Source organism: Caenorhabditis elegans, chromosome IV (genome assembly GCF_000002985.6).
Source record: "Caenorhabditis elegans chromosome IV".
Classification (NCBI taxonomy): Eukaryota; Metazoa; Nematoda; class Chromadorea; order Rhabditida; family Rhabditidae; genus Caenorhabditis; species Caenorhabditis elegans.
This window is the reverse complement of record NC_003282.8, coordinates 17194862-17214675: the sequence shown is the minus strand read 5'-3', so window position 1 is coordinate 17214675 and position 19814 is coordinate 17194862. Positions and strand designations below refer to the sequence as shown.

At 30.2% G+C, this 19814-nt stretch overlaps 1 protein-coding gene and 86 non-coding genes across 87 annotated transcripts; 59 read left to right on the top strand and 28 right to left on the bottom strand.

The window, feature by feature from the left end:
• Nucleotides 1-932: 932 nt before the first annotated feature.
• Nucleotides 933-953, bottom strand: 21ur-2910. Its single transcript, NR_068435.1, has one exon.
• A 150-nt stretch (nt 954-1103) lies between these two features.
• Nucleotides 1104-1124, top strand: 21ur-2112. Its single transcript, NR_068434.1, has one exon.
• Nucleotides 1125-1636: 512 nt separating this feature from the next.
• 21ur-3004 lies at nt 1637-1657 on the top strand. Its single transcript, NR_068433.1, has one exon.
• Nucleotides 1638-1658, top strand: 21ur-15669. Its single transcript, NR_068432.1, has one exon.
• Nucleotides 1640-1660, top strand: 21ur-15382. The gene has a single exon (NR_068431.1).
• A 116-nt stretch (nt 1661-1776) lies between these two features.
• 21ur-14599 lies at nt 1777-1797 on the bottom strand. The gene has a single exon (NR_068430.1).
• Nucleotides 1798-2119: 322 nt separating this feature from the next.
• Nucleotides 2120-2140, bottom strand: 21ur-15549. Its single transcript, NR_068429.1, has one exon.
• A 790-nt stretch (nt 2141-2930) lies between these two features.
• 21ur-6472 lies at nt 2931-2951 on the top strand. Its single transcript, NR_068428.1, has one exon.
• Nucleotides 2952-3095: 144 nt separating this feature from the next.
• Nucleotides 3096-3116, top strand: 21ur-14311. Its single transcript, NR_068427.1, has one exon.
• On the top strand, nt 3097-3117 carry 21ur-8563. Its single transcript, NR_068426.1, has one exon.
• Nucleotides 3118-3480: 363 nt separating this feature from the next.
• On the top strand, nt 3481-3501 carry 21ur-10444. The gene has a single exon (NR_068425.1).
• Nucleotides 3502-3811: 310 nt separating this feature from the next.
• On the bottom strand, nt 3812-3832 carry 21ur-5685. The gene has a single exon (NR_068424.1).
• On the bottom strand, nt 3815-3835 carry 21ur-14683. The gene has a single exon (NR_068423.1).
• A 194-nt stretch (nt 3836-4029) lies between these two features.
• 21ur-10467 lies at nt 4030-4050 on the top strand. The gene has a single exon (NR_068422.1).
• On the top strand, nt 4032-4052 carry 21ur-15660. Its single transcript, NR_068421.1, has one exon.
• Nucleotides 4033-4053, top strand: 21ur-1746. Its single transcript, NR_068420.1, has one exon.
• Nucleotides 4054-4435: 382 nt separating this feature from the next.
• 21ur-5794 lies at nt 4436-4456 on the bottom strand. Its single transcript, NR_068419.1, has one exon.
• On the bottom strand, nt 4439-4459 carry 21ur-15416. Its single transcript, NR_068418.1, has one exon.
• Nucleotides 4460-4636: 177 nt separating this feature from the next.
• On the top strand, nt 4637-4657 carry 21ur-7562. The gene has a single exon (NR_068417.1).
• A 292-nt stretch (nt 4658-4949) lies between these two features.
• Nucleotides 4950-4970, top strand: 21ur-4241. Its single transcript, NR_068416.1, has one exon.
• A 357-nt stretch (nt 4971-5327) lies between these two features.
• 21ur-14645 lies at nt 5328-5348 on the top strand. Its single transcript, NR_068415.1, has one exon.
• Nucleotides 5349-5494: 146 nt separating this feature from the next.
• 21ur-7920 lies at nt 5495-5515 on the top strand. The gene has a single exon (NR_068414.1).
• On the top strand, nt 5499-5519 carry 21ur-3450. The gene has a single exon (NR_068413.1).
• On the bottom strand, nt 5515-5535 carry 21ur-4198. The gene has a single exon (NR_068412.1).
• A 79-nt stretch (nt 5536-5614) lies between these two features.
• On the bottom strand, nt 5615-5635 carry 21ur-15283. The gene has a single exon (NR_068411.1).
• A 106-nt stretch (nt 5636-5741) lies between these two features.
• On the bottom strand, nt 5742-5762 carry 21ur-7303. The gene has a single exon (NR_068410.1).
• Nucleotides 5763-6542: 780 nt separating this feature from the next.
• On the top strand, nt 6543-6563 carry 21ur-12454. The gene has a single exon (NR_068409.1).
• A 216-nt stretch (nt 6564-6779) lies between these two features.
• 21ur-4920 lies at nt 6780-6800 on the bottom strand. Its single transcript, NR_068408.1, has one exon.
• Nucleotides 6801-6914: 114 nt separating this feature from the next.
• 21ur-13449 lies at nt 6915-6935 on the top strand. The gene has a single exon (NR_068407.1).
• Nucleotides 6936-7060: 125 nt separating this feature from the next.
• 21ur-9634 lies at nt 7061-7081 on the bottom strand. Its single transcript, NR_068406.1, has one exon.
• 21ur-5989 lies at nt 7064-7084 on the bottom strand. The gene has a single exon (NR_068405.1).
• 21ur-3685 lies at nt 7066-7086 on the top strand. The gene has a single exon (NR_068404.1).
• A 420-nt stretch (nt 7087-7506) lies between these two features.
• 21ur-14378 lies at nt 7507-7527 on the top strand. The gene has a single exon (NR_068403.1).
• A 278-nt stretch (nt 7528-7805) lies between these two features.
• On the top strand, nt 7806-7826 carry 21ur-11126. The gene has a single exon (NR_068402.1).
• Nucleotides 7827-7830: 4 nt separating this feature from the next.
• cnnm-1 (Metal transporter cnnm-1) lies at nt 7831-16765 on the top strand. The gene is made up of 10 exons (NM_070651.6): nt 7831-8029; nt 9083-9183; nt 9859-10138; nt 10672-11063; nt 11558-11675; nt 12657-13178; nt 13656-13787; nt 14542-15044; nt 16078-16276; nt 16454-16765. The coding sequence occupies exons 1-10, from the start codon at nt 7871-7873 to the stop codon at nt 16481-16483; spliced, it is 2436 nt and encodes an 811-aa protein (NP_503052.1). The 5' UTR covers nt 7831-7870; the 3' UTR covers nt 16484-16765.
• On the bottom strand, nt 8040-8060 carry 21ur-2941. Its single transcript, NR_068401.1, has one exon.
• 21ur-9315 lies at nt 8399-8419 on the bottom strand. The gene has a single exon (NR_068400.1).
• 21ur-8666 lies at nt 8457-8477 on the top strand. The gene has a single exon (NR_068399.1).
• Nucleotides 8669-8689, top strand: 21ur-5110. The gene has a single exon (NR_068398.1).
• On the bottom strand, nt 8712-8732 carry 21ur-4684. The gene has a single exon (NR_068397.1).
• 21ur-11260 lies at nt 8760-8780 on the top strand. Its single transcript, NR_068396.1, has one exon.
• 21ur-10821 lies at nt 8929-8949 on the bottom strand. Its single transcript, NR_068395.1, has one exon.
• 21ur-7710 lies at nt 9571-9591 on the bottom strand. Its single transcript, NR_068394.1, has one exon.
• 21ur-11450 lies at nt 9596-9616 on the top strand. The gene has a single exon (NR_068393.1).
• On the top strand, nt 10264-10284 carry 21ur-7889. The gene has a single exon (NR_068392.1).
• On the bottom strand, nt 10325-10345 carry 21ur-8940. Its single transcript, NR_068391.1, has one exon.
• On the top strand, nt 10626-10646 carry 21ur-144. The gene has a single exon (NR_068390.1).
• 21ur-114 lies at nt 11166-11186 on the bottom strand. The gene has a single exon (NR_068389.1).
• On the bottom strand, nt 11429-11449 carry 21ur-15679. Its single transcript, NR_068388.1, has one exon.
• 21ur-5118 lies at nt 11433-11453 on the bottom strand. The gene has a single exon (NR_068387.1).
• Nucleotides 11792-11812, top strand: 21ur-10951. Its single transcript, NR_068386.1, has one exon.
• Nucleotides 11793-11813, top strand: 21ur-3189. Its single transcript, NR_068385.1, has one exon.
• On the top strand, nt 11797-11817 carry 21ur-15334. Its single transcript, NR_068384.1, has one exon.
• 21ur-8763 lies at nt 11886-11906 on the top strand. The gene has a single exon (NR_068383.1).
• On the top strand, nt 12234-12254 carry 21ur-12008. The gene has a single exon (NR_068382.1).
• 21ur-1801 lies at nt 12235-12255 on the top strand. The gene has a single exon (NR_068381.1).
• 21ur-4966 lies at nt 12238-12258 on the top strand. The gene has a single exon (NR_068380.1).
• On the top strand, nt 12626-12646 carry 21ur-10773. Its single transcript, NR_068379.1, has one exon.
• 21ur-3667 lies at nt 13640-13660 on the top strand. The gene has a single exon (NR_068378.1).
• Nucleotides 13880-13900, top strand: 21ur-1194. Its single transcript, NR_068377.1, has one exon.
• 21ur-4876 lies at nt 14035-14055 on the top strand. The gene has a single exon (NR_068376.1).
• On the top strand, nt 14143-14163 carry 21ur-9283. The gene has a single exon (NR_068375.1).
• 21ur-5689 lies at nt 14437-14457 on the top strand. Its single transcript, NR_068374.1, has one exon.
• On the top strand, nt 15215-15235 carry 21ur-13926. Its single transcript, NR_068373.1, has one exon.
• 21ur-5065 lies at nt 15279-15299 on the bottom strand. The gene has a single exon (NR_068372.1).
• Nucleotides 15376-15396, top strand: 21ur-12765. The gene has a single exon (NR_068371.1).
• On the top strand, nt 15501-15521 carry 21ur-1040. The gene has a single exon (NR_068370.1).
• On the bottom strand, nt 15611-15631 carry 21ur-8286. Its single transcript, NR_068369.1, has one exon.
• Nucleotides 15612-15632, bottom strand: 21ur-14103. The gene has a single exon (NR_068368.1).
• 21ur-10413 lies at nt 15826-15846 on the top strand. Its single transcript, NR_068367.1, has one exon.
• 21ur-10936 lies at nt 15828-15848 on the top strand. The gene has a single exon (NR_068366.1).
• On the top strand, nt 15829-15849 carry 21ur-3133. Its single transcript, NR_068365.1, has one exon.
• 21ur-7977 lies at nt 15960-15980 on the top strand. The gene has a single exon (NR_068364.1).
• On the top strand, nt 16449-16469 carry 21ur-4718. Its single transcript, NR_068363.1, has one exon.
• Nucleotides 16450-16470, top strand: 21ur-15678. Its single transcript, NR_068362.1, has one exon.
• Nucleotides 16766-16890: 125 nt separating the features above from the next.
• On the top strand, nt 16891-16911 carry 21ur-5916. The gene has a single exon (NR_068361.1).
• A 21-nt stretch (nt 16912-16932) lies between these two features.
• On the bottom strand, nt 16933-16953 carry 21ur-846. The gene has a single exon (NR_068360.1).
• A 1181-nt stretch (nt 16954-18134) lies between these two features.
• On the top strand, nt 18135-18155 carry 21ur-10168. Its single transcript, NR_068359.1, has one exon.
• Nucleotides 18156-18389: 234 nt separating this feature from the next.
• 21ur-10107 lies at nt 18390-18410 on the top strand. The gene has a single exon (NR_068358.1).
• On the top strand, nt 18393-18413 carry 21ur-6735. The gene has a single exon (NR_068357.1).
• On the bottom strand, nt 18403-18423 carry 21ur-2633. The gene has a single exon (NR_068356.1).
• Nucleotides 18424-18618: 195 nt separating this feature from the next.
• On the bottom strand, nt 18619-18685 carry C52D10.130. Its single transcript, NR_068355.1, has one exon. It is a non-coding gene; the product is annotated as an Unclassified non-coding RNA C52D10.130 (non-coding RNA).
• 21ur-15016 lies at nt 18685-18705 on the top strand. The gene has a single exon (NR_068354.1).
• Nucleotides 18706-18859: 154 nt separating this feature from the next.
• Nucleotides 18860-18880, top strand: 21ur-8087. The gene has a single exon (NR_068353.1).
• Nucleotides 18881-19064: 184 nt separating this feature from the next.
• On the top strand, nt 19065-19085 carry 21ur-13070. The gene has a single exon (NR_068352.1).
• 21ur-5682 lies at nt 19069-19089 on the top strand. The gene has a single exon (NR_068351.1).
• Nucleotides 19090-19581: 492 nt separating this feature from the next.
• 21ur-6075 lies at nt 19582-19602 on the top strand. Its single transcript, NR_068350.1, has one exon.
• The last annotated feature ends 212 nt before the right edge of the window (nt 19603-19814 follow it).

Genomic DNA, 19814 nt, shown 5'->3' with positions numbered 1-19814 from the left:
TTTATTTTTGAACCAAAATCAAAAATCTTTTTTTCTCCTCCTTTCCCCCAATTAGCTTTACAATTGATACCTAATTTCAAAGTATGAAATCGATTTTAAACCCACAAAAACCGAAGGAAATCATTTTTCAGTGGTAAAATTTTCCAACGCTCACGAGAAACGCGCAAGCCCCCTTGTTGGGTCATTTCCACGTGAGGAGGCTGTGTTTAGCCATGAAATTGCTTAACTGTATTCAAATCGATCAGCGCCTATGCCTGTCTACTTTCAAAAAATTGTGTCAACTCTTGCCAGTTTCAAATAAGCCTAAGTTTCTTGTTCGCATGCCTACAATAAATGTTTTGTTTCCAACCAAAAAAACGTATAATTTTCCTTTTTTTCCAGTCCAACAGCCATTTCCCTAGCAACACTTTATAGACACGTTTCCCAAATGTTGGACTTTTCTTTTTCGTTTTTTCGTAGTTTTTTACTTTTGTTTTCAAGGCACAGCCAGTAAATTTTAATCCACGCTTACTAGGGATTAGTTTTTTGAAGTAAATTTTTGTTGGCCAAAAGCCCAATTTTTCCATTTTGTGTGCTTATTTTGGTGTATCAAACTAAAAAAGCTTAATATTTTGAATATTATATTGTTTATATGTACAAAGTTTATTAGTATAAATATCACATCAGCAACCAAATGCATGGAAAAAACATTTTGAGATTTTTATGTGTTGTTCATATTTTATTTTTTTTTAGAGCGAAGAACTCTTTTTTTCTGATTTTTTTAACCTGGAAAAGCCGCCAACATTAATGCAATGCAGGGCCATAGCTCTTTAAAAATTTTAACGATTTCACCAAACTTCAGAAGCCTGAAATCATGCATCCTAGAAAAGCTTGTTTTACTGAATATAATTTTTTTATAACTGAAATTTTGTAAAAAACATTTCTGGTTCAGTGAAATAATAGCCTTAACTGCATTAAGTTTTCTCCCAAATTATCTAAAATACTAGTTTCCTGAAACAGTAATTTTTAGAACATCAACAATTTCGGAAATTGAACTTACTATTAGAAACAAAATATTTCTGTTTCTAAGTTTTGTCGAATTTGAATGTTTTTGATTTAATTATTGTATGCGGTTGATTTTGAGGACAAAAATCAAATAATCATTAAAATTGATGTTGGTCAGGAAAACTGTTTCTGATAGTCAGATCGCATTGTTCATAAAATTTTTAAAGCTTTTCTTTTTGCAATTTTTTCTGTTTGAATTTCGAAAACTTTTATTTTGCATAAAGTAATCTGAAAATTCTTTAGAATGCATATTTTTTTGCATTAAAAATTGTTTTAAATGTATTGCCATTTTTCCGTTCAAACTCTCAAGATATGAATGACATTTTTTTGTGTTTTTTTTTTTGCGTGTTTTCAATTTCATTTTGCAAATGTTTGTCCACGCGGTGAAATTGCGGTATTTTTTTAAACATCAATTTGCAAATTTTATAAAACGGAATTTATATGGACATTTTCAAATAAACCTTCCGTTACAAAAGCCCGAATTGAATTAAAGCAGTAGGTTTTAAAATGTCGACATACTATTTAAATTTCAAAATAAAACTTTCGCTGTTTTAGAGTTTTGATAAATTTGAACACTTTTTTAAAACTATATTAGTACCGTGATTTGATTTGGTGCTTTTTATTGAAATACGATTTTATTTTCCTATTGTACATCATTTTGATTCAATAAAAAATAATCTTCCAAGTTTTTTTTTAAATAAGTACTTGCTAAAGTTGAAAACAATGAAATTTTTTCTGTTGGGAATCCATTAAACACTCTAATAGTAAGAATATTTTGAAAAGTACGAATTTTGAAACAATGTTTGTATTTCATTGCAAAATTTCAAAGAAATTATAATTTTTTTCTTTTCACACTAATTTTTAGTAAAACACGCCTCAATCTACTGAAAAATCTAAACTACACAAAAAAGCGGCGAATTTGTTTTTTTTTGTTTGAAGAGAGATGCAATACATATGTTTTCGAGCAGGGTCGAGGGGAACTAGAAAAACAACAATTTTGGAGAACTTTTTTACTTTCTGGCTTCGATTTTTTTGTGACGGATCTTTTTTCTAAAAATACGTTTTGAAAAATTTTGATGCACGGATCCACTTTTTATTAGTCATTATTTTTGTAGAATTTTCAGAAAAAAGTGCAACAGAAACAGTTTTTTCCTAAATCACAAAAACCATCATCAAATGTTTATTACGTTCTCTGAAAGATAGATTGGCAGTTTTCCCATTTAAAAAAGTAATCCCAAAGCGTACATCTACAGTACTCTAGTGATCTTCCCGCAAAAATTTGTTTTCTCACTTTTTGGCGGCTGCTTTTGTTATTAGATAAAACATATTTTTGTAAAAAATAAATTTTACTAGTAGATAAACAGAATCAATATTATATAAGATCCTATAGGAGCTGAACAGCATTCCAAAATTGTAAAGAATCGAAAATTTTTGTTTAAAAAAAAGACACTTTGCATTCAAAAATAACTAAGAAATGTGTCTGAAACGGTAAATTTTTGGAATTTGTAAAGTTTTCTGTCAAGTTTCGCGAAGTTACACAGTCGTTGAAATACAAAATTCTAACAGAACCCACATTTTTGTCGGCTGCTCATATAAATCCTCTCACATTCATCTGAACACATTCGGACACTTTTAGTTTATCATGTGATGATGGCGGTGGCCATCATCAACTATTCATACTTCCACACCATTGGTTCCATCTTGTCATCTCGCTTTTGCCGAGAATTTATCTATTTTTAGATTTTTTTCAAGACAAAGTTGGTTTTATTGTATTTTTTGACTTTAGAAACATTTTTATGGCTGCTCTAGAAACTTCTATTTTACCGACTAATTATTACACTGTTTCATCACTGGTACATAGTTTTTTTTTGATTTCTAACAGGTAATCACATCAGATCTACATATATTCCATCAAAAATCATAATAAATTAGTTCAAACGACACTTTCCTGACTCCGCTCACCATTCTTAAAGTACTCCTGAAAAAATCGAAAATTCCTGAAATCACTGTTTCAACAATATTTCATAAAGTTTGAACTTTCAATAATTTTATTCTTATTTTGGGGTCAGTGTTCAACAGTGGCACTCCAAACTTGGTAGGCAGATATAAGGCAGGCAGGAACGTAGGTAAGAAGAAGTAGCACGAGCAGGCACAAGAGAGACAGGTAGTCGAATAGCAGAAGGAACAAAGATGACAGGCCTATTGCTAGACAAGCCTGTAGGAATGGGGGCACAAGGCTGACACGTAGGTCGGTAGGTAAGATTCAGGTGTATGCGGGCAGGTAGCCAACGTGGAAATTTGTTCTTGTTTTTACTATGACAAAACTCTCATTAAAGACTAAAATATCACTTGAAAGGTTATACTTTTCACATCAAAAAAATTAGAAAAATTACTGTTTTAAAAAAGAAACATAATTATTTTGCATATTCAAAATATTATAATCTTTTACTTCCATTTTTTTCAAAATTTATATTTATTTTTCTACTTACTCTCTGTTCTCCCTTACATTTGATCTACAAACAAACATATATTATCTCTTCCTCAAATCAAATTCATGTCTACCTCTTACCAGTTACCAGCCAAAAAAATGAAAGTACATCTGGACAGGCTATTTATTTCTTCTTTTCTGTTCTACTTCTGCTGCTGCGTCAAGCTTTCCCTCGTTTTCTCTGCTATCTATTATGCTTACGTGTTCTCTAGTTTTTGCCGGGAATCTTTGAAAATTCTGCAGTTTTCTTGTTACTTTTATCTTTCTTATCTTTTATCAAGATGATTTTTTTTAGGCAGAACATTTTTTTTGTGATTTTCATGTTATTTTGGTTTGGCAATGAAACAGAGGTTTTTTTGTGAAATGAAAATTTTGATAGAATTTATGACTTTATCATCATTTCTTGAAATTTGCTGCCTTGGATTTTTTTAAATCGATGTTTTTTTTCATTTAATGTTTCATAAGGTTTATATAATTGTTCTGTTAATTTTTTAAAATAATTCCAGACACACAGAAGGAAGTTTAAAAACAATTTATTTGAGAGACCCAAAATACAAATTTTGTTAATTGACATCAAATTTATTTGGGAGAAAAATATACAGGTAGCTAAAAAGTTTCTCCTCTTTTTGCTTATTACAATTTTATAACTTAAAACTACATTTATAGAGATTTTCCAAAAATTTTTAATCGATGTACACAATTTCTAGAGAGTTTTTCTCGAGAATCTGAAAAATTTTGCGCTTTAAATTTTTATTGTAGTCTCTTGTAGTCTTTTATGGAAGATAATGCTTTCAAATAGTCCTTTGATCTTAATATCTCTTAAATTTTTTTTAGAAAAGATACTAAACATGTTTTTCGTAAATTGCCTCTGCTCAGTTAAAATTTTGCACAATCGATTATTTTTCTCCTAAACTTCGTTTTAAATTATATTTCTGAAATTATTTTTGTTAAAGTTAACCACCTGAAACTGTATACAATTTTTTTGAATTTTTTGTAACAAGATCCCTTTTCGCATGTTTGAAAAATGTTTTGAACTGATTCGTTTATACAAAAAAGTAATGTTTCAACTACTTTTGAAATTTCCAAGAAAAACGTATATTCTGTTCTATGAAGAAAATCTATTGGAAATTCATGCTGTAGTCTTGATGTGAACAAGTTTTTGAATTATTGTTTCGCTCATTTATTTTTTCTAAAACTTGACCAATTCTATGGAAGCTATGTGTTGATGCACTTGTCAATTTTGTTTAAGTCTAACTTTGGGTGTATTATGAATTCTCAATTCCACAGGTTCAACCAAAACTATTCATTTGTAACTCTTATTTTTCGTTTCCTTTGTTTTTTCATCCTCTTTTACAGTAATTTCTAAAATTTCCTGTTTCAACGACAACATGAAGAAAAGAGTTCAAAACTTAAATATTCAGCCGAGCCGTTTTTGATGTGCCAACATCAATGTAAACCTACTATTTATTAAAAAAGAAAGATCATTTCACAGAATATAAATGCCTGCTTTAGAAATCTCTCTTTCGAAACTATTATTTTTCTCAATAAATCGTTGACCACTGACCTCAAAGATGCTTCCCCCATTTTCTCCCCCCATCGTGTCAATTCCAATCTTAATATCTTTCTCATCCTGCGTCTCCCCTCTCTCGTCTTCTTTTTTGCCATTCTCAAGCGTAATACGTTCGGTAATATGATACGACAAGGACTTTCTCCATTTACTTTTTTTTTGGATTTTTTCATAAGTTTCAATGTTTTTTATATTTATTTTTTAGCCCAACGTTATACCCTTTTTCAATGTTTTTTATCAGATTAGAGGTCTTGATTAGCAATGTAAGTCGATAATTAAAAGATTAGGAAAAATATGAACCTGAAATTGCATTTGCGGGCGGTGCAAAGCGTTTTCCAGTTTCTTATTTCCTGTTTCAACGACAACATGAAGAAAAGAGTTCAAAACTTAAATATTCAGTCGAGCCGTTTTTAATGTGCCAACATCAATGTATTGATCAATTTGAATTTAAAAGTTAAAAAAATGTAGAAGAAGTGAAACAATTTTTGATTATTTCAACAAAAAAACACACATTTTTTCGAGTTTTCAAAATTATAATGCTAAAAGAAAATTGGAAACAATTCGTTATGGTTTCAAAACTTAGAAAATGTTTTTTACAACTTTATTAACATTTAAAATTTTTTGTTTCTTTTGGAGTTTATGCAATTCTAAAATAAGAAATGATTACATAATTATATATTTTAATTTTTTAAATAAAAAAATATGAAACAGTAAAATTTTGTGAAATTTTTTTTTTAATATTTACATCATTTTCACTAAGAAATCCGTGTCTTATGAACCAGTAACCCCCGGAAATTTGCTTCACTGGTTATTGCTGAAATGTTTGAAATATTTATTTTATTTTGGAAGAAAAACTGTTTTGATTTTACTTTTTCAGCTTCACGCAAACACTGTGATTTTTTTTGAACATTTTTTTGAAAGAAAAAAGTTCTAAATTTTGATTTTGAAAAAAAAAACGCTTTTTTCAAACTGTAGTGTTCCCACAACAAGGCAGACACAAAAATGTTTTTCTTCTCTGTTTCACAAATTCTACAATAACTAATACTTCTTGGATTTGGGCGCATCTTTCTGATCCGTCAAAATAGTAATTTGGTCTGGGAGAACATTTTTTGAACGTTTTTCTTTAAAAACAATTTTGTGTATTTCTAAACATTTTTTAAAAATATTTTCTAAATAAAAAAAAAATTACACGTCGATTTCAACGTTGTAAACAAAGTCAAAACAGTTAAATATTGGTACAAAATCATTGAAATGTTGGCTTGAAGTTGCTTTAATACTCTGAAAACACTGTTTTTGCTAAAAAAAAAATAACTTCAGTGTAATTATATACATTCTTGATTGATTGAAGCTATAAATTTTTTTTTAATTTACAAATTGTTCAATAAAACTTTTTTTCCCTTTTCAACATAGTTTCAAAAAAAGTTTCAAAAATTGACCGGTCAATAGGTAATCTCCCTCATATATAGGCTCCCTCCTTGTTTGACCAGCACAAAGAACTCGGAATTCATCATATTTACAATCATTTAATAATAAGTCATGCGGCGGAGGCGGCAGAAAGTACACCCTATGTGAGTGTGTAAGTCAAAATGTGTATAGAAAATTGAATTTCTATGTTAAACCATTATTTAGTTTTTATTTTTTAAATCATATTCCGCGTTAGAATATGAAACAAATAATTAGGTAAATGTTATTTCTCGATGAACATTTTTTTTGATTTATCCACTTGTGAAACAAACTGTGTGAAACAATTTTTCAAAGTTATAAAAATACTGTTTCAAAACTGAGTTAGTTATAAAACATATGCAGTTTCACTACTATTTTGATTGAAAAATTTCAATATGGAGCCGTTTGAATATTATTCAACAATAATCTGTATTTTAAAAAATAAATATTTATTTTTCAAAATTAAAAAATGAAAACTCTGTTTCACATGTAGTTTCTTTTTTGGAAATTATATTACAGTTATTACAGTTAGAGAAGCATTAACATTTATTCAATGACTTCCGCTTCAAAAACAGTGACTGAAACAGTAGTTTTTGAAGTTAAAAATTAAAATTTTTCAAATTAGTTTTTTTGCTGAAAAACTTCACAACTATCTAATTTTTGGGTAGACATAATTTTTTATGCAACAGTGCATTTTTTCCTTTATATCATACGTTCCATTTTTTGAATATTTTTTCGTATGTTTCAAATTTCTGTTATCCGGATATATCCATAAACGTTTTTTATGAGGGCTTTTCAATGTAAAAGTCAAATAATGTCAAATGTAAAATTTTAAATTACTCAATTTAACTTTCGAATCCTCTTCCTCAAAATAAAAGAAAATAAAAAAAAATCGTAAAATTTGAGCAAAAAATTATGCTGTTTCAAGTTTAGTTTTTTTACTGAAAATAAAAAATTGCCTGACTTCCATCATATTTTTAGAGAGTATCATTTCTCCTATTCGCAGGTCATTGAAAATGTTCAAAAACTCCCAGTAACTAATGGAAGTGGCAGAGAAAATAGAAAAACTCGGCTACCAAATTGTGTTTCTCGGCCATGTGAAAAATTTAGTATATTTTCATCAACTCCATAGCCCCCTGCAGGAAAAATTTTGTACAGGGGCCCCTGTACAAAATTTTCGTGGTCACCAATTTTTTCGCGGCTACTTTTTATATTCTGTTTCAATGACTCTTCATATTCTCTCTCTCAATCTTCAAACCTTAATCTTTTGAATTTTCGTAATTTTCAGATTATCCCCCAACTCACCGCCTTATACGAGTCACCAGTGAATGTCTGCGTCATGTCTGCGTCTCCTCACTCTCTCGCTCTTCATATTAGGTCAATGCAACGTGACAGCTGCTCAGAATGGAGTCGACGATGAGGTGACCACGGTGACGGCGATATTGGATTCGGCGACAACGGCTGCTGCGGACAATTCTACAGTTCCGGTGAGTTTTTTCGGTGGAATAAGGACAATAAACAAAAGTTTGGTTTTTACTGGAACTTAAATTTTTTCTGAAACAGTGAATGTTTTTTATTTATTTTAAATCTGTTACAAGTTGGGTGATTCATTAATAAGTAATGTTTTTTGCGAAAAAAACACAAACAAAAATATAAGTCCTACCTTCATGCCTCAATGAGACCGCCATTAGGCGGCTGGTAGGTGCTGGACCTACCATGTCAGCAATGCACCTACTAACGCTGTCTGAATTAAAATATGAGATTTAGTTTAAAAAATTAACATATTTGTCTTGTAAACACAGTAACAGACAATTAAAATTTTCTTGAAAAATGTAATAGATTCAATCAAAATGGAAAACCAAATTTTACGGTTTCGAACATTGTTTTAACTAATCTTGAGCTCATATAAATTGTTGAAACAGTGGATTTTTGGGCCACCGAAAATTTCACATTCCAAATTTTCATTTAAAAAATCGACATCCTAAATTGTCTGGAACAAATTGGATTTCCGAGACAAACAAACTTTTCACAGTGTCTTCTTTCCTGAAATCGAAAAATAAACTGCTATAAAAATTATTTACCGTTTCCAACAGCCTAGAACAAAACAACAGTTAATTGTCCAGCAATTCCATTACCGTTGAATGCATTGTTTTTAGTTGTATATAATAAAACTTTTCTACAGCTATTTTATCAATGCAACTTTTTAATGTTCACTAATAAGCAATTGTGGAAGCAGTGTATTTTTTAAAATTAAAATCAAAAATTGGTTGCGCATTGGAGTCTCAAATAACCGAATAAAATGATAAATCATTCCGAAAGTTTTGATTTCTCAAAATTTTCAGTCAACATTTTGGTAATTTACCAAAATTTTGGACTTTTACAATAATTTTGGCCCCTAAATCTTTTAACTAAATAAACGCTATATGTTGGCTCAAAAAATTAGTTGAAACAGTGGATTTTTTTGGTTAAAAATTTCGAAACTGACGACTGCCAAAAAACTGTTATTCGAGTTTCTGCAATTCTTGACTTTCAATTTTCAGACCCAATCAGCGAGCAACAACAACACAAGTCAGAGCTCGAAAATTCCAACGATTTTTGGAATGAGAGTCGAACTTCCAGCTGACGATCCGTTTGGTTATGAGTGAGTTTTTAAAACAATCTTGCCAGGTGGCCGTGAAAGATTTTTAATAAAAAATAATTTATCATAAAACAGATAGCTTGGTTATTGTTCTGTTTGCGTAGAAAGTTGTTGTACAGAACAGTAATTCTGTTATTCATTTGTACATCTTGTTAATTCCTGTAATCTTACGAAAAACTAGTTATTTTCGAATTTTTTTTCTGTGTCAAAAATTTTTTTTTCTTAAATTGTTTTGGGCAAATGTTTGTTAAATCCATTCAAATTGAGATAATCAACTGTTAAACTGTACCCGGGACACAAATAGAAACAATAATCGGACGTTGATCAAGAAAACAGTTTGAAACTATTTTGAGTTGAGCTGAATTTTTTCTTATTTCAAATTTGACTGAAAAGCTCCTAGTTTGTATGCGAACATTTCATGCGCAACTCTTCATGATAATTAAGGATGTTTGGTACTGTCAAATTTTTAGAAAAAAATTATTTCAACATTAACAACCGTTGCAGAGTATTTCATCTTTTCTGACCATGTAAAAATGGTCTCAAAAAATTCAAAGTTCTCCTCTCCCGCAAATTTTATCAAAGGGTCCAATTTTTTCAAACCAATGTATTTTTTTGTTTCGTGGCGGGACCCAAAAATCTAAGGAAATTTCATGGTTTTATAAAACTAAAATTTTTGAGCAAACACGGCGTCTGTTCAGTAACTCCAGAAGAAGAGTTCAAAGTGGTAATCTATGGAAATCATTTGGACAAAATCCACCAAATCATCTGGACATTTACGAATAACTGCTCGGAGCCAGCCTACGTCATCGACGCGCTGAACCATTTCAAAGTGCACTTCAACCATAAAGCCACGTTTCATTTGACTTTGAAGCTTCTTCCAGAAATGGTTCATGCCTATAAAATGTGTGTGAAACCGAAGGTTGCACCAGGATCACCGCCGCTCGGGGAAATTTATCCGGTTCGTTGTAGTTCATGTTTTGAAAATAAGTTTTGACTGGAAATTTGAACTTCGCGCTAAATTTTTGGCATAATTTATTACTGTTTCATATTTTGCATAAAATTTGTGAACGTTATATACGGGACTTGGAGACGGATCCTATTGTTACACTTTTGCAAATTTTGCAGGCTGACAAAAAGTAGCAGTTTTCCAAATGAACTTTTCAAATCAATGTTTACAAAATCTGCTTAATTATGTAATTGTAGTGAAACGAAAATTTTTTAAATCAGCAATTTGATTAGTTTTCCAGTTTCTTAAATGGTTATTTTAAAACTGTGGAAATTGTTCAAATCACTTGAAGATTTCCGAACGTAACAACATACAAATTTTCAATCAACTTTCAAGGTTTAAAAATCGATTACAACAAAAATTGGAAAACAGAAAACGCCTCAAAATGTCTACTGTTTCAAGTTCTCCACATAAACTTCAAAACGATAATTTACAGCGCTCTGCAAATCACACTATCTGAAATAAAAAAAAATCCAAATTTCCAGCTCGACGACATCTCCACGTGGCTCACCACAGAACGTCCACCGAAAGAATATTTCCTTCCACTTCCACTTCAAATTGCATGCATTGGATTCCTTCTCTGTCTATCTGCACTTTTCTCAGGATTGACATTGGGCTTAATGTCCCTGACACCCCAAGAACTGGAGCTTGTCATTAAATCTGGAGCCATAAAAGAACAAAAGTGTGCAGCAAAGATCTTGCCGGTCCGAAAGAAAGGAAACCTTTTGCTATGCTCACTTTTACTGGGAAATGTCATTGTAAACTCGGCGATTTCTATTTTAATGGGTGAATTGACGACTGGAATCTATGCACTTATTGGTTCAACTATGGGAATTGTCATTTTCGGAGAGATTTTGCCACAGAGTATTTGTGTCAAGTTAGTTAACTTTTTTCTAAAAGTTTTTTTTCAGAAAATTTTTGAAACAGTGAGAAATTTAAATGCATTTAAAACTGATTCGTTAGTATAGTTTTTAGTAAACTTCTGTCTTTTAATTACTCAATGCTCGATTCACCTAAACAAAAATAAATAAAAACATTTTGAAACAGGTTTTTTTAAAATTTTCATTTTCATTTTTTTTTTCGCTACTTTGATAAGTGCATTTTATTTATATTTCAAACAAAATGGTGCGAACATTGAAAATTGAAGCTAATAATAAGTAGAAAAATAATTGTGAAATTGCAAATTTTCAAAGAATCCGGAACTTTTCACGGATCAGGTACCAGACAAATATAGTTTTTTTTTTTTAAATTGAATACAATTGTGCCATCGATTCTGAAAAAAATTGAAAACTATAATACAATGTTGAAACGGTGCAATTTTTTTAGAAAATAAAATTAAAATTTTTAAAGTTTAAATTTTAAAATTTTCAGGAAAGGTCTTGAAGTTGGAGCCCACACTATTTCAATCACCCAGCTCTTCATTTTCCTGACTTTTCCAATTGCATGGCCGGTATCGAAATTGTTGGATTGCTTGTTAGGCGATGAATATGTAAGTTTTTTCTGGAGTTGACACCTTCCCATAAATATAAAAATTTGACACAAATTCAAAAAATTTTAATTGCTGTTTTATACACTTATGAAATTATGTTTCACTTTTCATAGTGATTGAGTAGCATCCGAAGAAAATTTAAAAACTTCAAAATCAGAAATGAAAAGTTTCACTAACTGTACTATTACTTCTCATTACTCTTGACGGCATTCTTACGTTTGCTCTGAAATTTAAAGTATTATTGAATTTATTCATTAAAGTTTGAATTGCCTGTCAAAATCCACTCACAAATCGTGAAGTAGTGAGAAGAATTGTATCCCTATATATTTCTTGTAAAAAATCACTGTTTCACTATTGTTAGCATATTTATTTAGATTAGGTTCTTTTTTATCGTTCAGCAATGAAGTTATTGCATTTTAACACATTTATTTTATTTGAAAATTTTACGGCATTCATCCAAAATCATTAATTAAAAATATATTTTGCAGTAAAAAAAATTTTATAAAAAATTTCCTGTTTCACAACATTCACAAGTTGTTTATTTTTTAACAACTACCATTGATGATGCCTTGGTACTTCTTGTTAGAAATTGAAATGACTATTTTATAATGATTTCAATTTAAAAAATTAGTTTTCCCTGTAATTTTTGTGAGTGAAAAATTGAAGTGTTTGACATTTGAAACATTTAATTATTTATTATGAACATTCAACGAAATCCAATTTTGCGGGTAATTTAAGCACTAAACCCCATTAAATAATTCTACTGTTTCAGGCAATAGTGTAAATAGAACACGTCTCGATAAAAATTAACAGTAGATTGAAATTTTGACTATTTTGAAACATGTTATGATTTAATTCCTAGTGACAGTAAAGTTCCCGGTGAGAAAAATTTCAATATAAAATTTCTGTTTCACTCATTTCTTAAATTTATTTCAAACTTTTTTTACAATTAGATCGGTATATATATAGGTCACTTTTCAGCAAGCCTACGACAGAAAACGTCTGATGGAGCTCATTAAAATGTCGATAACCGATAATGGACAGGTCTCAAATGAGCTGAAAATTGCAGTTGGAGCCATGGAAATTGCGGATAAAGTCGTGAAAGATGTGATGACAAAGATAGAAGATGTATTTATGCTCCCCGACACGACAGTTCTCAACGCAAAAACTGTAATGGAAATCGTGAAAATGGGTTACACTCGGATACCAGTTTATCAGTATGGTGATAAAAATAACGTGACTGATATGCTTTTTGTCAAAGATTTGGCATTGCTGGATCCGGATGACAATTTTACAGTGAAAACTGTTTGTGGATATCATAAGCATCCGGTGAAATTTGTGATGAACGATACTCCACTTCCAAATCTATTAGAAGCATTTAAAAAGGGAGAAGGACATTTGGCTATGGTTAAGAGGTTGATTAATACTGATGATAAACATGATCCCAGTTATGTACTTGTTGGAGTTGTCACTTTGGAGGATATTGTTGAGGAAATTTTGCAGGTGAGAGAATTTGCAAGTTTTCGGCATTTTTGGGAGGGGGGAGTCTTCCAGGGGTAAAAAATTTCAAAAAATTGCATATTTGTTCAGGAAAAATGTTTTTCAAAAAAATATTCCATTTTGAAATTTTATCAATATGTTTTTTGACTGAATTTTATCAATATGTTTTTTGACTGAATTTTATCAATATGTTTTTGACATGTTTCAAAAATATCCGTTAATGCTTATAGTTTTGTTTTTAAAATTTTAAAATTAAGTCTGAACTGAGGGGGTTTCTTGCATTTTTCCGTCGAATTTTTTTAACTACTTCTTAAATATAAATTGAACTTTTCATTTTTACTCCTTACAGAGTGACTCGTCACAACAGAATAACAATAAAATGATTTTTAAAAAATTGCAGAAAAAGTTGAAAAAATTACCGTTTCAACTGATTATGAAACTGTTCAAAAAATAATTAATTTCAATTCTCCTACTTTCCAGGCAGAAATCAACGACGAATTCGACATTGTGTCGGATAATGTGAATAAAGTGAAAATCAAGAAAGAACAGAATAGAGATGCAACAAAATATTTCGGGGATCACGAAGCTCCGCAGACCATGATTTCTATGCAGGTAATGGGTTTTTTTTTTGGAATTTGAAAAAAAAATGAATTCAAATGTTTCAAATTGTTCTTATTCGATTTTGGTTAAGATTAGAAAAGTATTCGAATCAACTTGATCAAATCTAATTCGCTGATACTTGAGATAATTTGTGAAAAAGTAGAGTACATAGCCACAGATGATGAATCTACCGAACGTGTCTCTTATAGATTACGGTTTCAAAATTTTTTCAATAAGTTTGTAGTTTTTCACACGCTATTAGACTCGAATTGTGCGTTAAAAAAGTTAAATTTAAATTCTAAACTTTGGAAACTAATTTACAATTTCAAATGAAGAATATATTAAAAGTATATGTTGGATCCAGCGTTTAACAACGACTTTTGGAAATGTTTTTTTTTCACACTACAATGCGATTTGCATTCTCCTTTCAAGTTAAAGGTTTTAGTTGTTTCTAGGAACAGAAAAACTATTATTTCAATTTTAACAGTTTTTCCATTAAATTTCAACAGAATGAAGCTGCATATTATTTTTAAAAATGCGCTTTTACTACGAAGTTTTAACAAAAAAAATTTTACAACAAATACCGAAATTTACAAATTTTTGAAAATTTTTTCCTGTTTCAAATAGTTTTAATGAATCCATAAATGTAGTATTAGAATAATCGACGAATATTTTTACTTGAAAATTGTGTTACAAAGTCTGACTGTTCTCAGCAAATCACGGAACTCAGAAAATGTCTACTGTTACAATATCTAAAATTTTTCAGCTCCAAATGGTTGCTCTCCAATGGTTAGTGTCAAACGAAAGAGGTTTCCGTCAAGAATTCCTCGACACAAATGTATTGGAACGTCTAATCAGAAGTAGTGCCCGACGTGTCGATGTCTCCGCATTAATGGCAATGGGTGATGACGCAATAAATGTGCCACGTCTTGCAAAAGTGTATACAAAAGATGAGCTAAGCGACAAGTACATACTAATATTAGAGGGACGGATTCAAGTAACAATTGGTGCAAGTGGTATGATGTTTGAAGCAGGTCCATGGCATCATTTTGGTGGCGAGATTATGGCAAAATTAGTCGATGGTGCAGCTACCCTTGGAAGAAGCATGAGCATTGTGGGAACATCTGAATTATCGGCTCGACGGCCTGATTTGATGTTTAAGCCGGACTATTCAGCAGTTGTTAAAGAGGATTGCACTTATTTGGAGATTTCTGTTTCGGCCTATATTAATGCATACAAGGCGTCGCTTATGCAACGGGAACGGCCTTTGTAAGTGTTTAACTAACACAATTTAATACGAAATAATATGCACAGTATTCCAAGGCAGACTGAAAACTGGAAATCGGAAATTTTAATTCCATATTTCAGCTTTTTTAGTCCTGGAAAGGTTGCGAATGTTTCGCTTCATTCACAAGTTTTTCCATGTTTTGAAATTTTGTTTTGGTTTACCTTTGGTTGTTTTAACTATGATTTGAAGTTCTAGAATTGTTTTTGTTGTGAAAAAGTTGGACCACCAGTGTTCGAACAAATCTATTGAACTTCAAAAACTTTAACCAGTTTCATGAAACAGTAATTATTTTTGAGTACTCGAGATTTTTGATTTCAGACATAAAGCTGAAAACCGACCATTTAGAACTAAAAATGTTAATGTTTTAGTTCTAAATATATATAACTTGTGAATGTTTCACTTTCTTCACAAATTTTGTCGATGCTATAAAAATTTGTTCCAATTATAATTTTTGGTTCAGTTCAAAAATCTTGTATTGTAGCTCAAAGTTTTTTTTTTGCAAAAATCCACCGTAAAATTCCAGCCGCAATAACTTTTTTACAGTGAAATCTTTGAACCGAATTGGTAAACGTTTTTAAATTGACTATGAGATTTTTTTAAGTTTTCTGAAACAGGTTTATTAATGATTTTTGCTTAATTTTTTTCCTAGAATTGGAATTAGTTTTTTTATAGAAAATTCATGAGATACATAAATAAACAGTGAAGCAACAAAATTTCGCATGTTTCAATGAAATGGTAAAGTAAAGAGTTTATTGAGAATTTTATTGGGAATAATAAATAGTCTAATAGTTTTATGAAGCATATTTTAGAAATGGTTGATTGAAATTTCAAAAATTGAATAAAAAATTAACTGTTTCTGAGAACTATCAAATTAAAAAATGTTTTCTGAAAATTGATAGACTTTGTTTCCAGTTTAACACATGCTGAAAAATCACAGAAGGTGTGAAAACGCTGAAAATGCTGTATAAAATTTCAAAATTTATGAAATTATGAAATTGTTCTTTTTTGTTCCAGAAACGACCTATCAGACGTATCACACAACTCATCTGCCCATAATTCAAACCTGTCACTTGTCGAAAAACCAGGACCAATAACGGATCCATCGGCAATGCTTGTACCAGAAAATGTACGAAAACCATCAGTAGTCTCCATGGATTCACCAAAAATTCTGGTTGGATTAGGACAACATCCAGTGGCACCCGTTGCTGAAGAGGTTGGTGTACTTTTTAGAAAAACTCGAATTGCAAAAAAAATAACGATGACAATTTTTTTATTTAATTTTTTTATGGACCTCTAAAACCTATTAAGAAAATTTAAAAATTTGAAAAAAAAAAATTTCCTGTTTCAAAATTTTCATAAATTCTCATTGTTTTTTACCAATACATTACAGGAAGAAATGGCACTACTCGACCAACCATGATAACACCAGCAACATCTATAGGAAATTTGTTTTTACTCCAGTTTTTTTTTTCAATTTTCTCAATTTTAAAAATATTTATCGGTATCCAAACATGCTCAATAACGAGTCACTTACCTGAAATTAGATTTGTTGTAGTTTTTTTTCTAGATTTTTCAAATGTTTCAGATCTCATTTTCCAATATATCTACCGATTCCGTTCTGAAAATTTATACTTTCTGTCTCCCCGTGTGCCTTTAACCCGAATTTCTTGTTTGCGAATATTGAAAATAAACGCATTTACTTTTTAAATGTTCATCTCTGCATTTTACAAGTTTCCAGTTCTGAAAGAAAGTCTAAAAAATTCTAAACATTTTTTCGCAAATGTTTCGACATTGCCATTTAAAAGAGGATGTTTGAAAAAATGTTGCGGACACTTTAAGATTTCTAAAAAACTTCTACGGCTCATGTTGCCAAAGTAGGATTGAACAGGAACAAATGTATGTTTTTCCTACCCTTATAAAATTTGGGTGAATCCGCAAAAAAAAATTCAATCTGCAACTAATTTTCAAAATATTCGTTAATTTTACGTTAGGTTAGGTTATGCAAGATAATTATTTCAATATTTTATTTTAAAAATTAAGTGAACAAAATTTTCTCTTTAATTATAAATGCCTACTGTCTATGTGAAAAACTCTATTATTAATTAAATACATAAATTATTACTGTTTCATGATGTTGTTGTACTTAAAAGCGGAACATTATGATTTTAATAGAAAAATAGAATTACATCATGTTAGATTATTTTTCTCATTTTTCATAGAAAGAATCAATAATTTTTTTAAAGTTGCCAAACTTTCGGCGGAAAAAATTAATTTTTTTTACATTTTACCAATTACAAGAAACATGTTCAAAATAAAAAAAATCCCAAAAGTATTTTTTTTTAATTTAGGTCTTTTACTTTCCAATTTCAAAAAAAAACTTCCAAACTTTGTACAAATTCCAATTTTCTGCTCTAGTTGTTTTTGTATTTATTTTTTGTATACTTCAAGCTTGACAGATTGGTTTTTGTCGGAAAATTGATATTGTCATTTGATCTTTGATATTTTCATATTAGCAGTGTAAACTAAAATAATAAAATCAGATAAATAAAATTTTTTAGAAGCAAAAAAAAACGAATATAGTCCACACGCTTTCATTTTTTGTGCTTTTTAAGTTTAATGTGAGGTGTTTTTTCAGTTCTGCGAATGTCTGTGGTGTGAAGGCACAGGCATACCTCCAAGCCTGCATACAGACAGGTGTAATTTACCTTGAGAAAAAAACTCACTTTAGTTCAGTTTCTAGGTTTAGATGACCATTAGGATGAATCATGCATACATGCAGGCCTGCCTACAGTGCCTTTTTTTTTTCGGAAAAGTTTATTTAAACTTTCAGTCCTCATTATTCGCCTTTGATATCCCCCGTAAAACAATTGTTCATTCAAAGCAGTGGTACTTTGTGGGTACAAATATTTTGTAATTTTATACTTTTGTGCCATGTCACCTACTACTTTAGTAGGGTCAGGCGGAACACATTAAATTGTTCTATGACTTCACTAAAAAAATGTTTTTTTTTTTGGAATTTTTTTTACGGTTTCAAAAGTTGAATTTAAAAGATAAGCAGCAATTCATGATAATACTGACAAAAAAAAAATAAAACCCTTCTTTTTACTTTTAAACGTTTCAAGGTCTCCTTTTTATTTTTATCTACTTCTTCATAAACGGGAACTTGTTTCAAAAAAATGCCTTGGAAACATTTTAAATTAGAAAAAAATTCGCTTACCAAAAATGTATTCAAAGATTGAAAACAGTCCATTTGCTTCAAAAAAAAATTTTAAACAAAAATTCCCGTTTCACCGAAATGCTATAATTTTTCAAAATTGTATTTTCAATGATCTTGACATTGTCAGATAATCCGATGTTTCATTCTTGTTTACAATTAAAGATGTTTTGATATTTGATCTGAAACTGTGATTTTTCAAAACTTTCTTCCAAATTATCAAGATTTTCCATCAATTTTGCAGCGGATGTAGACATTTTACAACTCTTTTTTGCATTTCCTACCTCACTCAACCAAAAAAATAGAAAATCGGTGGCACACACACCCTACTCTAAATGTGACGCATCCGATTCCAATTTCCCGTCTCAGCTTCTCCTTTTTCCAGAAAAAATTGGTCAATAAATCAGTCGCGACCAATTTGATGGATGAATGGTACCAAGTTTTGCGGGTATTTCATCAAAATTTTCTGGCACGGGAAAACTTGGAAAAAATTGTCGGGGAGGCGGAGTTTGGCAGGAAATTGGAATTTTTTTTGCGGTTTCACTATTTAGGTAAAGTTTTGAGCTGGTTTTCCTGATTCAATCCATGTGAGAATTACCTATTTCTGTTCGATGAAGCTGCGCCTGACGGGTGCCTGGTCCTTGCAGCTAGTAACAGTACTCGCGAATTGTCGGGCGAACTGTTTGCAAGAAATTTGCTCATTGCGGTTCAATTTTTTTCGAATTTGAAAATAAAAAGTTTGTACTGTTTCACATAGTACGTTTAACTTACTTACTTATTTACTTACTTACTTTAACTGAGATGAAAAGGTTCTGAGTATTTAGCTTTCAAAATTATACTGAAATTGGCAAAAAAAAGTTTTTTCAGACTTTATATTCATAAGAACTTACAAACACGTATTTAGAAACTTGAATGCAATATCCAATTTTTGAAAATTGTATTCTAAACAACTTTTAATAGATTCACTTGATTTTCCGAACCACGAATAAAAAATTCGTTAACTTTTCACAGTTTTATTTTTTAAGATCTGCAAAGCAAAGCAATTCCCGTAAAAAGAATGGAGCATGTGTGGCCCCATTCACAATATTTTCTGCTCTGACGTCACAGGCTTTAAACAAAACTTGATATTGATTGCAATGTTATGCTGCTAATGCGCATTTTTTTTAAATTTTATTTATTCGAAATGCGCATATTTTCCTTGAAGCTTTTCCTCTGAAATTATAATATGTTTGAAAATACAAAAGTTTAATTTGAATTACAGTTCCACATTGACTTCAAAATGTTCTACGTTTCACAATTCTTACTCTGATGATAGTTTGAATAGAGTCAAAATTTCTAATAGTTTTTTTTCAAAGTTGTCATTTTTTTGATTCGGCCAAATTTCAAAAATTTTACCGTTTCACAAAGTTTATCAATTTTTAGAATTTTTACTTTTTAGAATATTTTAGATTTTTTTAGAATATTTAGAATATTTTTTTAGAATAGAAATCCGTTTTCTAATTTTTTCCAAATTTCAGAACTATTTATTAAAATAAAA